The sequence below is a fragment of the Physeter macrocephalus genome, chromosome 3 (genome assembly GCF_002837175.3).
Source record: "Physeter macrocephalus isolate SW-GA chromosome 3, ASM283717v5, whole genome shotgun sequence".
Taxonomy (NCBI): domain Eukaryota; kingdom Metazoa; phylum Chordata; class Mammalia; order Artiodactyla; family Physeteridae; genus Physeter; species Physeter macrocephalus.
The window spans coordinates 7,407,159-7,424,156 of NC_041216.1; the positions used below are offsets into that span (position 1 = coordinate 7,407,159).

General features: G+C 42.2%; 1 protein-coding gene across 1 annotated transcript in view; it reads left to right on the top strand.

The window, feature by feature from the left end:
• The window catches only part of CLSPN (claspin), a 30,102-nt gene extending 13,313 nt beyond the window's left edge, over nucleotides 1–16,789 (top strand). Inside the window, exons 10-25 of the mRNA XM_007120903.3 lie at nucleotides 1,470–1,759; nucleotides 2,705–2,880; nucleotides 2,982–3,046; nucleotides 3,977–4,176; nucleotides 4,822–4,976; nucleotides 6,369–6,595; nucleotides 7,178–7,289; nucleotides 9,748–9,823; nucleotides 10,043–10,146; nucleotides 12,943–13,107; nucleotides 13,219–13,340; nucleotides 13,589–13,716; nucleotides 14,054–14,159; nucleotides 14,755–14,837; nucleotides 15,108–15,269; nucleotides 15,591–16,789. Coding sequence (XP_007120965.2) covers nucleotides 1,470–1,759; nucleotides 2,705–2,880; nucleotides 2,982–3,046; nucleotides 3,977–4,176; nucleotides 4,822–4,976; nucleotides 6,369–6,595; nucleotides 7,178–7,289; nucleotides 9,748–9,823; nucleotides 10,043–10,146; nucleotides 12,943–13,107; nucleotides 13,219–13,340; nucleotides 13,589–13,716; nucleotides 14,054–14,159; nucleotides 14,755–14,837; nucleotides 15,108–15,269; nucleotides 15,591–15,701 — 2,282 coding nt within the window. The 3' untranslated portion in view covers nucleotides 15,702–16,789. The remainder of the gene's footprint in view (nucleotides 1–1,469; nucleotides 1,760–2,704; nucleotides 2,881–2,981; nucleotides 3,047–3,976; nucleotides 4,177–4,821; nucleotides 4,977–6,368; nucleotides 6,596–7,177; nucleotides 7,290–9,747; nucleotides 9,824–10,042; nucleotides 10,147–12,942; nucleotides 13,108–13,218; nucleotides 13,341–13,588; nucleotides 13,717–14,053; nucleotides 14,160–14,754; nucleotides 14,838–15,107; nucleotides 15,270–15,590) is intronic.
• The last annotated feature ends 209 nt before the right edge of the window (nucleotides 16,790–16,998 follow it).

Sequence of the window (16,998 nt, forward strand, 5' to 3'; positions counted from 1 at the left end):
GTGTGTGAGTGAGAGAGAGAGAGAGAGAGAGAGAGAGAGAGAGAGAGAGAGGGAGAGAGAGAGACATTGAACACTTATACTCTCTGCCAGGCACTGCTCTAGGTGCTTTACAGCAAATAACATTAGTGTCCTTATTTTATATGTGAAGAAACTGATATACAAAGCATTTAAACAACTTGCTCAAATTTATATAACTAGTAAGTAGTAGAACTAGCAGCCTAATCCAGACCACCTAACTCAAGAGTTCAGATACACATATTGCTTTGGGGACTTTTTTTTTTTTTAACAGCTGCGTGATATTCCATTGTGCAAGTATAACATGATTTGTATAACCATACTCCTATTAATGGACATTGTGTTTGTTTCAGTTTTGGTATTTCATACAATATTGCGTCCTAGTATCAGATATATGTTAGTAAATTTTGATGCAGAATTCCTTACAGTGGAATCAGTGAGTCAAAAAAAAAAAAAAAAAATATATATATATATATATATATATATCATCCCATTGCCCTTCAAAATAGTTGCACCGATTTACACTCTGAATCACGGTGTATAAGAGTTCCTGTTTCTTCTGGTTAATAACGGATATTATCAAGCCTTCAAATTTTTGCCAAATATATAAAAAATGGTATCTCATTATTTTGATTTGTATTTCTAATGAGAAGTGACGTTAAGCATTATTTTTTAAAATAATTTTCAATTTTATTTTTACTAATTTTATTTTTGGCTGCATTGGGTCTTTGTTGCTGTGCTCAGGCTTTCTCTAGTTGCGGCGAGCAGGGGCTACGCTTCATTGCGGTGCATGGGCTTCTCATTGCGGTGGCTTCTCTTGTTGCAGAGCACGGGCTCTAGGTGCGCGGGCTTCAGTAGTCGTGGCCCGCGGGCTCAGTAGCTGTGGCTCGCGGGCTTAGTTGCTCCGTGGCATGTGGGATCTTCCTGGACCAGGGTTCGAACCTGTGTCCTCTGCATTGGCAGGCAGATTCTTAACCACTGAGCCACCAGGGAAGCCCTTAAGCATTATTTTTAATTTTATTTACAGTATATGTTCATCTTTCTGTGAACTACCAGTTCATATCGTTTGCCCATTTTACTCTTGAGTTGTTTCTCTTTTTCTTTAATGTGGATAAATTTATCAATATTTTCCTTCATGGCTTCTGAACCAGAGACTTGAAGGCCCACTCCCCCCCACCCATCTTTTTTATTTTTACCCTTTTAAATAATAATTTTATAATCTCTGAAATATATTATCCCAGGGTGTAGAACAAAATTATGGAAGTTATCTCCTGCACTCAATTCATGATATTCTCCATTTGTTAAGATAACAAAAGCCTAGATTCCTAAGGTCTCTGATTTTCCTTTTGGGATGTGTCTAGAACACCTCTGGAGTTGCCTAAAGTGGACACTTGTGTTGTTGTAGTGTGTAGTTGGTCATTATGTCTAAAGCATCTCTTCATATTTATGTTCAGGGGAAAAGCTTCAGGTGCTGAAAGCTAAGCTGCAAGAAGCAATGAAACTCCGAAGGTCTGAGGAGCGCCAAAAGCGCCAAGCATTACTTAAGTTAGATAATGAAGATGGATTTGAAGAAGAGGAGGAGGAGGAGGAAGAAATGACGGATCAGTCCGAGGAAGACGGAGAAGAGGAGGGAGAGGAAGCTTTGGAGGAAGAAGAGGCGAAAGAGGAGGAAGAGGAGGGAGAGGAAGCTTTGGAGGAAGAAGAGGCGAAAGAGGAGGAAGAGGAGGAAGAAGGCAATCAGGAGGTTTCTGACAATTATGTGATTTTGTTACTAGGTCATGGTGAATAGGAAGAGAGAAAATCAGATTTGAGTAAGAATATAATGAGCATGTTCAATTGTATAAGAGATTTCAGGGGCAGAGATAAATGTAGCTCATATGTACTTAAATATTAGTGCTTTCAGTCCTTTCAGCACCAGGGAACACCTGCAGTTCACAGAGCCATAGCCTTGGCTTCTACCTGTTGGTTTATATATTGCACTATCATGCTAATATCGAAATGGCTTTGTATTAATAGAGACTTTCATCTTTGTTGTTCATTTAGGTTTCTCTATTCAGAATAAAAAGCACTTTTAACCTTGGCCAGGTTGAGGTCTGGAATAAATTCTCAGACAGGCCGAGACCTTCCTGAGTTAATTTCATTCTTTGTTGAGGAAGGTATTTGTAGAAGGGCCTCTTGCCCTTTTTCTATAGTATTGTTTTCCACCTAGAGAAGACAGATGATGATAGGATTTTTGGTATTAGAAAAAAGAAAATCGTCCTTGTTTGAACACTGGAGTCATTTAAAAGAACTGGTTAACGTTTAACCCTGGGTAAAGGAAGAGGAAAGCCGTGGTTGAACTGGGCAGGATGTCATAGTTTGTGGTTGGTTGGAGGTCGGTAGTTGTCCTGCAATCTCAGGCTAATCATGTAACCTCTCATTGACTCAATAAAGTGATAATCCGGTTCTTTCATGATCTGTGGCAGTTTGGGGAGGGTAAAGGTAAAGTAACATAAGTATAAAAGAGCTTTAGAAGTGTCAGCATAAATTGTGTTAATGATAATGGTTAGACTGAGCTTCCTTCAGGTTTACCTTTTCAGATTTAAGATGTGACTTGTAACTAAGCAGCCATATTTCAGGCTGACAGTGTGTTTGCTTTTAAATTGTTTGACTTGTATTATTCTGTTTTTGTGTTGTGTGATTGGTAAAGATTGCAGAATTCCTTCTCGATAGTGAAGAAATAGAAACCAAAGATGAGAAAGAAATGGATAAAGAAAACAATGATGGCAGTGGTGAAATTGGCAAGTCAGTTGGCCTTCTCTCTGTCCCCAAGCCTCTCTTGTCAGATTGCTTCCTTCTATTTAAGGACAACTCTTCCAAGATGGCGTAAGTAATTCTCTCTAAGGAAAGATAAGATTCCCTGGTATTTGCCCCCCTAGTATGAAGCAGAAACAGATACTCAAACAATTTACCTTCTTATTTTGTAGTTACTCCGCTAGTGAAGAAAAATCAGAAATAGATGAAAACTCAGGCAAAAGACCTAGCAAACTAGGTAAGTAGTGACTCTTTTGCAGAACGTGACTTTTCTCTGATCCTCCAGCTTTGACACTTAAGGACTACAATTCCTTAAGGTTCCATTTTTTGGAACCCTAGTGGACTTTTCCCAGTCTTACCTGTGGCAATGACAGGAATTTATGAATTAGAATATTTTTCTTGATCCAGTTTTTGAAAACTTAAATGCAGTTTCTTTACAGTTGACCATGAGCATATAATAGGTCCTTAGTGAGTATGTGTTGATTGAACGAAACATGAAACATTTCTATCATATGTAGATCAAAGGAAGATGTGTAAGTGATTGGATAATGGAGAGAGTGATCATAGGCATTAGGCAGAAAGACAGGAACTTTCAGGTGCCACTTAGCTCACAGTGATAAACCCTAATTATATAATGTTATCTTAGTACCATAACTGACCTTTCTTTAAAAAAAATTTATTTATTTTATTTATTTTTGGCTGCGTTGTGTCTTCATTTCTGTGCACGGGCTTTCTCTAGTTGCGGTGAACGGGGGCTACTCTTCGTTGCTGTGCGCGGGCTTCTCATTGCGATGGCTTCTCTTGTTGCAGAGCACAGGCTCTAGGCACGCGGGCTTCCGTAGTTGTGGCGTGCAGGCTCAGTAGTTGTGGCTCGTGGGCTCTAGAGCGCAGGCTCAGTAGTTGTGGTGCACGGGCTTAGTTGCTCCATGGCATGTGGGATCTTCCTGGACCAGGGCTCGAACCCGTGTCCCCTGCATTGGCAGGCAGATTCTTAACCACTGTGCCACCAGGGAAGCCTCCATAATTGACCTTTAATGTAATGTTTTGGAACATGTAACTTGAGAGGTTTGCCAATGGGTCTTACCTGACAGTTTCATTCTCAACTCTTTTTCCTAAACAAATCTAACTTATTTCTGGAATTATGCACTTAAAAGTTATTTTTCTTTAGATGAAGATGATTCATGCTCATTACTGACAAAGGAGAGCAGCCACAATAGCAGCTTTGAGCTGATAGGCTCCACAATTCCATCCTATCAGCCTTGCAACAGACAAACAGGCCGTGGGACCAGTCTTTTCCCTACGTCAGGAGGATTCAGATCTCCTTCCCCTGGACTATTTCGAGCCAGTTTGGTCAGCTCAGCTTCTAAGGTAAGATGGCAGTGGTTTTCTAATCTCCTTCCCCTTTTGCTTCCCACATTGCTAAATAAAGTGTGTCCGAGCCAACAACTCCCACCACATTGTGTATGTTTAGTTTAAAAAATCCACCCCTTTTTGTATTTTTATATATATATAAATTTATTTTATTTATTTATTTTTGGCTGTGTTGGGTCTTTGTTGCTGCACGCAGGGCTTTCTCTAGTTGCGGGGAACGGGGGCTACTCTTCATTGCGTTGCTCAGGCTTCTCATTGCTGTGGCTTCTCTTGTCGCGGAGCATGGGCTCTAGGCGTGTGGGCTTCAGTAGTTGTGGTTCACGGGCTTAGTTGTTCCGCGGCATGTGGGATCTGCCCAGACCAGGGCTCGAACCCGTGCCCCCTGCATTGGCAGGCGGATTCTTAACCACTGCACCACCAGGGAAGTCCCCCCATTTGTGTATTAAAAACAAGCCTCATCCAAGGTTCTTACTTTCTTGAAAATATTTTTCTTTATGCTCCTCTTGGCTATGCATTGTCCTCCTCAACTGCAATTGCCTGAGAGTAGATTAAATTTTACAAATATCAACTTCTGTTGTTGTCATGACAGTGAATGACATTTGTAAAATGTTTTGTTTTTGTTTGGTTTTGTTTTGGTGCCAGAGTTCAGGAAAGCTGTCTGAGCCTTCACTTCCCATAGAGGATTCCCAGGATCTGTATAACGCCTCCCCAGAGCCTAAGACACTTTTCCTAGGAGCAGGAGACTTTCAGTTCTGTTTAGAAGATGACACTCAGAGCCAACTGTTGGATGCAGATGGGTAGGTAGTTTTATGTTTCTGTGGGTGGATGGTGCTGGGTACTGCTTAATTTTGTTTAAAAATAAAGTGAGCTTCTGTCGCTCCATCTGTGCTTTCTCTTCTGAGAAAGAGGTGTACAGACCATTAGTATTACATTCCACACGTTTGAACAAAGTCTGTCTAGAAAATTAAAAGTAAATAGGCTTGGGCTTCCCTGGTGGCGCAGTGGTTAAGAATCTGCCTGCCCATGCAGGGGACACGGGTTTGAGCCCTGGTCCGGGAAGATCCCACATGCCATGGAGCAACTAATCCCATGCGCCACAACTACTGAGCCTGCGCTCTAGATCCCGTGAGCCACAACTACGGAGCCTGCGAGCCACAGCTACTGAAGCCCGGGCGCCTAGAGCCCGTGCTCCGCAACAAGAGAAGCCACCACAATGAGAAGCCCACGCACCACAATGAAGGGTAGCCCCTGCTTGCCGCGATCAGAGAAAGCCCACGCACAGCAATGAAGACCCAACACAGCCAAAAATAAATAAATAAATAAATACATTTATTTAAAAAAAAAAAAAGTAAATAGCCTTGCTGGCATTCTGATCCTTCAATTTCTGCATTGTATGACATGCATAGCTCTTATAAGGTCAACAGATTTCTCTGCATCCATCCTACTATGTTAGGATTGTTGGGTGGGATTGAGAATTGACACTTCTGTGGCACATTACATGGCTATAACACCAAGCCCTACTCTAGCACCATTTGAAGCCAAAAATTATCCTTTACCCTTCACCTTTTTTTTTAGAATTGGCTTTTTTAAAAAAATAAATTTATTTATTTATCTTTTTAATTTTGGCTGCATTGGGTCTTCGTTGCTGTGCATGCATGAGCTGTCTCTAGTTGCAGCAAGTGGGGGCTACTCTTTGTTGTGGTGGCTTCTCTTGTTGCGGAGCACGGGCTCTAGGTGCACAGGCTTCAGTAGTTGTGGCATGTGGTAGGTGCACAAGCTTCAGTAGTTGTGGCATGTGGCCTCAGTAGTTGTGGCTCGCGGGATCAGTAGTTGTGGCTCGTGGGCTCTAGAGTGCAGGCTCAGTAGTTGTGGTGCACGGGCTGAGTTGCTCCACAGCACGTGGGATCTTTCTGGACCAGGGCATGAACCTGTGTCCCCTGCATTGGCAGGCAGGTTCTTAACCACTGTGCCACCAAGGAAGTCCCTTACCCTTTACCTTTTGAATAGGCTTTTTTCTTTCATAAACTTCCCCCTCCCTCTTTAGATTGTCACAGGCTAAAGTGTGACACTCTTGTCTTCTGGTTCAGGATTCAGCTTCTAACTTTGGTATTGGAGATGAGTTCGGGCTTTTCACCCACCACTTTGTTTTTTTCCTAGAGAATTTCTTACACTCTCCATTGGGCTTGTAGGTTCTTAAATGTTAGAAACCACAGGAATCAGTACCAAGCTTTGAAGCCTCGATTGCCATTGGCCAGTATGGATGAGAACGCCATGGACGCCAACATGGATGAGCTGTTGGATTTGTGTACAGGAAAGTTCACATCTCAGGCTGAAAAACCTCTGTCCAGGAAGAGCGACAAGAAAGAGAACATGGAGGAACTTCTGGATCTTTGTTCAGGAAAATTTACTTCTCAGGGTAATTATCCAACAGAGCATCATGTTCACCACAGCCAAATATCTTAAGTCAGTGTCCTTGAAGAGAAGCCCCTTACTCTCAGGTGAGACGTTCACAGAAAACAGAGCTGTGGTGGATTCTTGAGCATAGGTTGAATTCACTGCTTAGCTCCTGACATTTAGAGCTCTTACTTTCTTAGAGTGGTGAAGTATCAACTTAAAACTGCTTTAGCTTTGGCCATATGACTTGTCATTTATGGTTAATATATGTGCAGAGCTTAGAGCAGTGTCTGCTGCATAGAAAATTTCATATAAATGCTAACTTATTACTTCCACCTGCACACCCCTTTCTCCTCCTCACACCTCTGCTAGAATGTAAGCTGTTTGGGAACTGCGATCTTTGTTTTGTTTGCTGCTGTCTTCCTGGCGCCTGGCACATAGTAAGCACTAAATAAGGATTTGTTGAATGAATGAATGAATGGTGAGCTCTTTTTGGCAAGCTTACGTTAGAACTGAGTTGAGCCGGCATGTCTTCAGATGGCTGGGGAGAGAGGATAAAGCTGTCATTTCTTGGTGACAAATCTTTTTCTTCATTGTGATGTAGATGTCTCTACTCTGGCTCCATCAGTGTTAAATAAGCAGGAGAAGGAGAGCAGTCTGGGTGATCCAATGGAAGAAGCACTTGCTCTTTGCTCAGGCTCTTTCCCAACAGACAGGTGAGTCTCAGTGATCAAGGAAGTCCCTTACCCTTTACCTTTTGAATAGGCTTTTTTCTTTCATAAACTTCCCCCTCCCTCTTTAGATTGTCACAGGCTAAAGTGTGACACTCTTGTCTTCTGGTTCAGGATTCAGCTTCTAACTTTGGTATTGGAGATGAGTTCGGGCTTTTCACCCACCACTTTGTTTTTTTCCTAGAGAATTTCTTACACTCTCCATTGGGCTTGTAGGTTCTTAAATGTTAGAAACCACAGGAATCAGTACCAAGCTTTGAAGCCTCGATTGCCATTGGCCAGTATGGATGAGAACGCCATGGACGCCAACATGGATGAGCTGTTGGATTTGTGTACAGGAAAGTTCACATCTCAGGCTGAAAAACCTCTGTCCAGGAAGAGCGACAAGAAAGAGAACATGGAGGAACTTCTGGATCTTTGTTCAGGAAAATTTACTTCTCAGGGTAATTATCCAACAGAGCATCATGTTCACCACAGCCAAATATCTTAAGTCAGTGTCCTTGAAGAGAAGCCCCTTACTCTCAGGTGAGACGTTCACAGAAAACAGAGCTGTGGTGGATTCTTGAGCATAGGTTGAATTCACTGCTTAGCTCCTGACATTTAGAGCTCTTACTTTCTTAGAGTGGTGAAGTATCAACTTAAAACTGCTTTAGCTTTGGCCATATGACTTGTCATTTATGGTTAATATATGTGCAGAGCTTAGAGCAGTGTCTGCTGCATAGAAAATTTCATATAAATGCTAACTTATTACTTCCACCTGCACACCCCTTTCTCCTCCTCACACCTCTGCTAGAATGTAAGCTGTTTGGGAACTGCGATCTTTGTTTTGTTTGCTGCTGTCTTCCTGGCGCCTGGCACATAGTAAGCACTAAATAAGGATTTGTTGAATGAATGAATGAATGGTGAGCTCTTTTTGGCAAGCTTACGTTAGAACTGAGTTGAGCCGGCATGTCTTCAGATGGCTGGGGAGAGAGGATAAAGCTGTCATTTCTTGGTGACAAATCTTTTTCTTCATTGTGATGTAGATGTCTCTACTCTGGCTCCATCAGTGTTAAATAAGCAGGAGAAGGAGAGCAGTCTGGGTGATCCAATGGAAGAAGCACTTGCTCTTTGCTCAGGCTCTTTCCCAACAGACAGGTGAGTCTCAGTGATTGGAGGGAACTTGGCAAGTCCAGTGTTCTGATAAAATACTGGGGTAGGTTCTCTGGGCTCAGGAATAAATGGTCATCTTAGGGGCTTCATATCCTGTCTGAGAGTCTTGCAGTCTGTTTGAGTCTCATATTTGCATAGTAAGGAAATTAAAATGCTTTCATTTAGTTAGTGGGGAACAGGGTAAAAAAAGGCAAGAAAAAGCACATGAACGTTCTCAACATCACTAATAATTAAGAAAATGCAGGGGCTTCCCTGGTGGCAAAGTGGTTGAGAATCCACCTGCCAATGCAGGGGACACGGGTTCAAGCCCTGGTCTGGGAAGATCCCTCATGCTGCGGAGCAACTAAGCCCATGCGCCACAACTTTTGAGCCTGTGCTCTAGAGCCTGTGAGCCACAACTACTGAGCCTGCGTGCTGCAACTACTGAAGCCTGCGCGCCTAGAGCCCGTGCTCCACAATGAGAAGCCACCGCAATGAGAAGCCCGCGCACTGCAATGTAGAGTAGCCCCTGCTCGTTGCAACTAGGGAAAGCCCATGCGCAGCAGCGAAGACCCAACACAGCCAAAAATAAAAATAAATTAAATAAATAAGAAAAGAAAATGCAAATCAAAACCATAATAAGATACTACCTCACACCCAGCAGTTATTCCACTTTTGGGTATATACACAAAAGAAGTGAGAACAGCATCTGTAATAGGTATTTGTACACCCATGTTCATAGCAGCATTATTCGTAATAGTCAAAAGGTGGAAGCATCCCAAGTGGATACATACACAGTGGAATAATATTCAGCATTTAAAAAGGAAGGAAATTCTGATACATGCTACAGCGTGGATGAACTGTGAGGAGATTATGCTAAGTGAAGTAAGCTAGTCACAAAAAGACAAATACTGTATGATTCCACTTACATGAGGTACTTAGAGTAGTCAGATTCATAGAGACACAAAGTAATAGGGTGGTTGCCAGGGACTGTGGGGAGGGAAGAATGGGGAGTTGCTATTGAAAGGGTATAGAGCTTTAGTTTTGTAAGATGAAAAGAGTTCTGGAGGTTGGTTGCATAACAATGTGAATGTACTTAACACTAATGGACTGTACACTTAAAATGGTAAAGATAGTAAACTATGTTGTGTGTATTTTATCACAATTTAAAAATTATTTTAAAGGCAAGATATCTCATTTCCTGTTTCTTGAAGAGATTGTTGGTGCTATAAAATATTATCAGTTCCTAAGTTGGCTGACTGCTTGTAGTTTGCTTTCAACTTGTTTATTGATTTGTTGATTTGCATTTTAGGGAAGAAGAAGGTGAAGAGGAGGAATTTGGAGACTTTCAGCTTGTCCCAAATGATAATGAGTTTGATAGTGATGAGGTGAGTTTGAAGGGGACAGAGTAATCATAACTGAACTCCATGTATTGCTGCTGTGTTTGCTTGTTTTGTAGTTTGAGTTCTTGAGAATTCTGTTTGGCATGTTATCAGAAGCAATTTCCTGGAATGAAATGTTTGGGCAGAAGTTTATAAATTCATGTCTTAGTTGAGGACACATTTTATTCTGTGTAACTTTGCATGTGATGCTATATGATTTTGCAGGGTGAACACAGTGACTCTGACAGTGAAGACCCAGCACTAGAAGACCATGAAGATAATGATGAGGAAGACCTCTTGCAGCAATCCGAGAAGTTGAAAAGGCAAATGTAGGTGTTATGTCCCTTCCTTCAGCTGCAAGAAAGTTCTCCTGACAGTTGAGTTGTAGCTTGCTACATTTGCTGGTTCTATTTTTGTTTTTTTGTGGATAACACAGATTGAATAAAATCCATTTACATGATATCTCTTGAGTATTCAGAGATGGTCATGTCCTCCTGAAGTGATTCCTATACTAAACATCCCTAGTTCTTCAGCTGTTTCTCACGTGACATTGCTTCCAGACTCTTCACATGTATGGATACTCTCTTTATCTTCAGGTGTGGTCTGACTACCACTCTATACAGTGGTACAACCACATCCCTTGTTCTGGTTGCATACTACTTATAAAGTAACCAAAGAGCATAAGAGCTGAGTCACTGTAGATCCTGAGGATCTAGTAGATGACTAAAATTCCCCATGTCTTTTTTCCTATGAATTACTGTCATTCCAGGTTTTCCTCATGCTAGTCTCAGGCAAATGACCCCCCTTTATTTTTTTAATATTTTTTTGTCGTTTTTTTTTTTTTTGCGGTACGCGGGCCTCTCACTGTTGTGGCCTCTCCCGTTGGCGGAGCACGGGCTCTGGACGCGCAGTCTCAGCGGTCATGGCTCATGGGCCCAGCTGCTCCGCGGCATGTGGGATCTTCACGGACCGGGGCACGAACCCGTGTCCCCTGCATCGGCAGGCGGACTCTCAACCACTGCGCCACCAGGGAAGCCCTGTTGTCGTTTTGATCATGAAAGTAAGCCATTTATTTTGGAATATTTCAAAGAATACAGAAAGACAAATAAAAAGTCATCCAGGAACTTCCCTGGTGGTGCAGTGGTTAAGAATCCACCTGCCAATGCAGGGGACACAGGTTCGATCCCTGGTCCGGGACAATCCCACATGCCGCGGAGCAACTGAGCCTGTGTGCCACAACTAGTGAGCCTGTACTCTAGAGCCCGAGAGCCACAACTACTGAGCCCGAGTGCTGCAACTACTGAAGCCCGCATGCCTAGAGCCCGTGCTCTGCAGCAAGAGAAGCCACTGCAAAGAGAAGCCCGCACACCACAACAGAGTAGCCCCTGCTCACCGCAACTAGAGAGAGCCCGCTTGCAGTAACGAAGACCCAACGCAGCCAAAAAAAAAAAGTCATCCATGTCCACCGTCCAGGATATTTTTGAAAGTGGTGGTGGTGGTTATTATTACCTCATAACTTTTTTTCAAGCATATATTTTTATGTGGTTGAGATCTGTACAATTTTTTTTGTATGTACAATTTTGCATCTTGCTTTTTTTTTTCCTACTTACCATATCTGTAAGCCTTTTTCCTTGATATTGAAGGTTTTATAAAAACCATTTTAATAGGTATTCCACATCTTATTATTTGTGGATGACTTTTGGAATTCAAATATAGGACATCATATTGATCCTTATTAGATTTATTTTGTTGTTTTTAGCCCATCATTCCATTCTATTGAGATCAGTTTGGGCTTCTAATTTGTCACCTGTCAAATTAACTATTCATACAGCTTTGGGCCATCTATAGATTTTTTTTCTAAGACAATGGTTCTTAAACCTTATTTAACTATAGAGGCCTTTGTTCAAATGAAATCTTATAAAGAATGGCAGCTAAAAATTGAACTGCTCAAAGACGGTAGATGGGAAGATTGAGAAGCTTAGTGGCTATTTGGCCCCTGAAGGAATTCTTCAGGAACCCTAGGAGTTAGAGGAACTCAGCTTTAAAATAATAATGGAAGTCTTTCATAAAAAATCAGCCTTCGGGGCTTCCCTGGTGACGCAGTGGTTGACAGTCTGCCTGCCGATGCAGGGGACACGGGTTCGTGCCCTGGTCTGGGAGGATCCCACATGCCGTGGAGCACCTGGACCCGTGAGTCACAACTACTGAGCCTGCGTGCCTAGAGCCGTGCTCCACAGCGAGAGACCGCGACAGTGAGAGGCCCGCGCACCGCGAAGAGCCGTGCTCCACAGCGAGAGGCCGCGACAGTGAGAGGCCCGCGCACCGCGATGAAGAGTGGCCCCGCTCACCGCAACTGGAGAAGGCCCTCGCACAGAAACAAAGACCCAACACAGCCAAAAATAAATAATAAATAAATAAATAAATTTATAAAAAAAAAAATCAGCCTTCAGAAAGCCATCAAGCTTCTGCCACTCATGACCATAGGTGACAGCACTTCGAACTCAGATGACAGCAGATTTGTTCTCGATGTGAGCTGAAGCCAGAAAAACTAACTTGCAGTGGTTTTGATTACTACTAACTCTGAGCTTCAGTCATACCTCTAACTTGAGGGTCAAGATTTGGCGGGCGACCCCAGTCTATTACCTTTCCATACTATACTATCTCTAGTCTGTCTCCTGAAGCTGGTAAGCTTAAATACAAGACAAAATAGTTTGAACCTTCAAACTATTTTGAAGTATGTATGGACATACATACTTCAATAGTATGTCCCAAATATATAGAGGAGATTGAGAGTTCTGGCTTTAGAGTCACCAACCTAGGTTGAATCCAGGCTCTGCTGCCTCCCAGCTATGTGACCATTGGTAAATTGTTTACTCTCTGAGTTTCAGTTCCTTCAATTGAAAATTGAAGGGAATAATAATACCCCTCCCTGAGATAATGCAGTAATGCTCCAAAGCACAGTTATTGGCACACAGTATATAGTAAATAATAGACTTTTAAGTATTATCAAAATGTAGTATTATTATTAATTTAATCTTATTGTTATTAGAGATGGCTCTGTGTTCTGCTTCTCTCATTGCTGTGTGTATATTCATTGTTGTATTTTCTAATTTTCAATTTTCCAGGAGATTGAAGAAATACCTGGAGGATGAGGCAGAGGTGTCAGGGAGTGACGTGGGAAGTGAAGATGAGTATGATGGGGAAGAGCTTGATGAATATGAAGAGGATGTAATTGATGAATTACTTCCTTCTGATGAGGAACTGCAGAGTCAAATCAAGAAAATACACATGTCAGTATCCCAGCAAGCCGTTCTGAATAATGAATGGGCTGTGTCTTAAGGCAGGCCCTATAACCAGCCAGAGTGGTCCTGGTTTTGAACACCATATTTCTCCTGTTGTAGGAAAACAATGTTGGATGATGATAAGCGACAGTTACGTTTGTACCAAGAAAGGTACCTTGCTGATGGGGACCTGCACAGTGATGGTCCTGGACGAATGAGGAAATTCCGATGGAAAAACATAGGTATTTTGATTGTTGCCTTTAGAAGCAAATTGTACAAGGTACATGTTTGTCCAGTTTAAGACAGCAAGAGGAAATCAAAACTATAGCAGGCAGCTGTGGAGGACCTTGCCTTGACCTTTATTTTCTATTAATGGGTAGGAAAAGCTTGTGTCCGTATATTGTAAATGAAAAGGGTTCACTTGTGTCTGTTGAGACACCCTCTCTTGTGGGGATTGCAGAATGCTAATAGCCTTAACTCTTTGCTTTAGATGATGCTTCCCAGATGGACTTGTTCCACAGAGACTCTGATGATGATCAGACTGAAGAACAGCTTGATGAGACGGAAGCCAGATGGAGGAAGGAGCGAATTGAACGAGAGCAGTGGCTTCGGGACCAGGTAGGAAGCCTGCAAGAAATTCTCCAATTCCGACCCTACTTATGAGGGTCACTCCATCACCCAGCTTGTCATGATAGTCATCAAAATCTTGGGCAATATATTGCTGTCCCTTTTAATCCTTGAATTTTCTTTTGTGCTTTGAGAAGGTTACCATGGGCAGTTCTAGTCATGTTTTTGTCCAAAATCCTTTTCTTTTTTTTTTTTTTTTTTGTCTAAAGAAACAAAGAGTTGCAAAAAGGAAAACAAATGCTATCCCAAGTACTGTAGCTTCCAGGCTATACTAATTATTTGGGGGAGCTGTGGGCTTCTGTTAATGCTGTCTGATTTTTATTTTCAGGCACAGCAGGGGAAAATTGCAGCTGAAGAAGAAGAGGAGATTGGGGAAGATAGTCAGTTTATGATGCTGGCCAAGAAAGTTACAGCCAAAGCTCTGCAGAAGAATGGTGAGCTCTTAGTCCTCCTCAGGGTCTAGCCCTGTGGATTGTTAGTGCTGGAGCCTTAGAGGTGACTCCAGCCTTCAGGGGCTGTTGCAGCTTATTCATGGGCCGGTGTCTAATGTTATCTTAAAGAGGTTCCTCAGATGGGGAGAGACAGTGTTCTTTCCATCTTAGACTATCAGGCAGTCGACCTTGTGATTGTGAGTATAGGTAGCTTGTTTTGCTTTATGTTCTAAGGCAGCTCAGAGGAGTGAATTCTGGCTTCTTTATTCAGTTGCCCAGGATTATATACTTACGTGTTAGAGCTGGAATTTGAACCCAGATATGCCTAACCCCAGAGCTGAAGCTCTTAAACACTCCTTAACACTCTTAACACTCTTGTTTTTTCTTATTATTACTGTTAATTAGACAATAAGTTCAGCTGAGTTGTCTGTCTTCTCTTAAGCCACTTAACTGTACTTTCAAGTCATGATTATAAAATAATCAGAGTTCCTATGGCTTTAGTTTATTGGTTTAGTTAAAGGCTTGTTAGCTTGTTTCGATTTAAAAGTAATTCTACGCAGCTTTGTCCAGAACAAGCCTCTCTGTCTTTTCTTTTCAGTCAGTCGCACTGTGGTTATTCAAGAATCAGAGTCTTTATTCAGAAATCCTTTTGAAGCCACCAAACCGGGAATTGACAACCAGGTTGGTTGGGGACCTTGTTAGCCTGATGTCATGATCTTCAGTGTTATAAAGGCCCAGGTCAAGTTAAGGGAATGCTCTTTCATTAGGGGAGGGAGGTGGCTGCAAGAAATGGAAGTAGATGTCAAAGGAGCCTACCATTTCTTTTCTACTTGAGCAGGGTATGACTGTGTCCCCTCAATACCTGGTGGAGGCGGGGAGGAGCTGACTTCTCATTCTTCCCTTGGCACTTGGAATTTGATACCAGGAATTTGATGACTCTTCTTTCCTCAGCTGAAGATGGGCTCACTGCTAAACCAGCCCAAAGCTGTGCTTCAGAAACTGGCTGCCCTGTCTGACCTCAACCCTAGTGCTCCCCGAAATTCAAGAAACTTTGTCTTCCACACACTTTCTCCTGTCAAGGCTGAGGCAGCAAAGGAATCATCTAAGCCTCGGGTAGGGAATTTGAGAACTGATTTGGTGACTCTCCACAGCAGAGTGAGTGAATGAATGAATGAATGAATTGAATTGAATTGAATTGAAAATATATATATATTTCTGGCTTAAAGGCTTAAATGCTGCAGTGTTAATCTTGCACTCCCAATAAGGTACAAGGGGATTGCTTCCCGCAGTAAGTAATCAGCTTTGAAACTTGCCTGGAAAATTTCTATTTCTTTTTTTCTAATGATCCGTGATTTAACTATGAGCTGCTTAAGAGCTAAGTGAAGCTAAGTACTTGTATGAAGGTCTTGAGTTGGCTCTTTCTCTGCTCTCTAGGTAAGGAGAAGGGGTCTGTCTTTAATGACATCCCCTTCACCTAAGCGCCTCAAAACAGATGATAGCACTTCAGGATCGAAGCAAAGCATCTTCAGATACTTGGAAAGCTAACACCACAAGGGCACCAGCACCTGTGTTGAGACTTGGTTGAGAAGTTTCTGGCATTGAAGGTTGGAATCGATGCTCATGTGGATGATCCCCCCTTCCTTCATAATCAGTGCATTAAGACTGAGGACAGAGATTCCAGTTCTTTCCACTGCATGGCTCTGGACATCTCTTTCCTAGTATTACTTCCTGGGTTGGCCACTAACTTAATTCCTCAGTGTTTACAACATCAACTTATGGGATACCTGGGTGTCCTCCATTAAATATTTGACATTTTATCCTAGCAGCTTCCTGGGTTGATAACTTTTGGTGAAAGGGGTGATTGGAGGAAGAAAAAGTGTGGCATGACAGAAAATTACAGACAGCAGTGAACGTCAAAACTGGGATGACTCCTTCACACCCCTATGATCTGCACCATGGTGACCAGGACTCAGTGAAAGAGAGACTTCTTAGAGGACCTAGGAATCGACAGATGGGCTGTTTTATTAGTTTTGCCCCTTCCATTTTCTTTTATGCCTCTTCCCAATGCAGTCTGAAATTTCCAATTAACCTGTGCTTCCTTTATAATAGGGACTCACACTGGTACCCAAGTCAGAAAGAGCAACTTTTCTGGAGTATGAGGATGAAGATAAAAGGTTACATCCAGTGTCTGTCGACATTAGATATTCCATGGGGCAGAGAGCTCTCTCTTAGGACTAAATTTTCGATTTGAAGCACTGTTGCTCAAGGACCTTCCTTCTCATTCTGACTGGAAGAGTTATATATAATCATTATTTATTGCATTAAACTGGGTTGAGTACATTGCCCTGAGCAGAGGACAGTTTAATACTTCATTACTTATTTTGAGAAAAGATCATTATGGAGTTTCATCAAAATATTGTTAGGATTGCCACCACTCCTGATTTTCCCTGAACTACCATGAGGCTGTCAGAGTTTTAGACAGATTTTTTTTTTTTTTTTCCTCTCAGAACCAAGTGTCACTGCTGCTTTGGAAAAACATTCCATGTAAATACTGTGGTTTCCCTGTCAGGAGCTGGACTTGGGAAGCTGGATGAACTGTGCCAGTTTTTCACTGGCAGATGAGGAATACCAATTTAACTGGTGGAATTAGGATATAGGTTTTCAGACAGATTTTTTTTTTTTTTTCCTCTCAGAACCAAGTGTCACTGCTGCTTTGGAAAAACATTCCATGTAAATACTGTGGTTTCCCTGTCAGGAGCTGGACTTGGGAAGCTGGATGAACTGTGCCAGTTTTTCACTGGCAGATGAGGAATACCAATTTAACTGGTGGAATTAGGATATA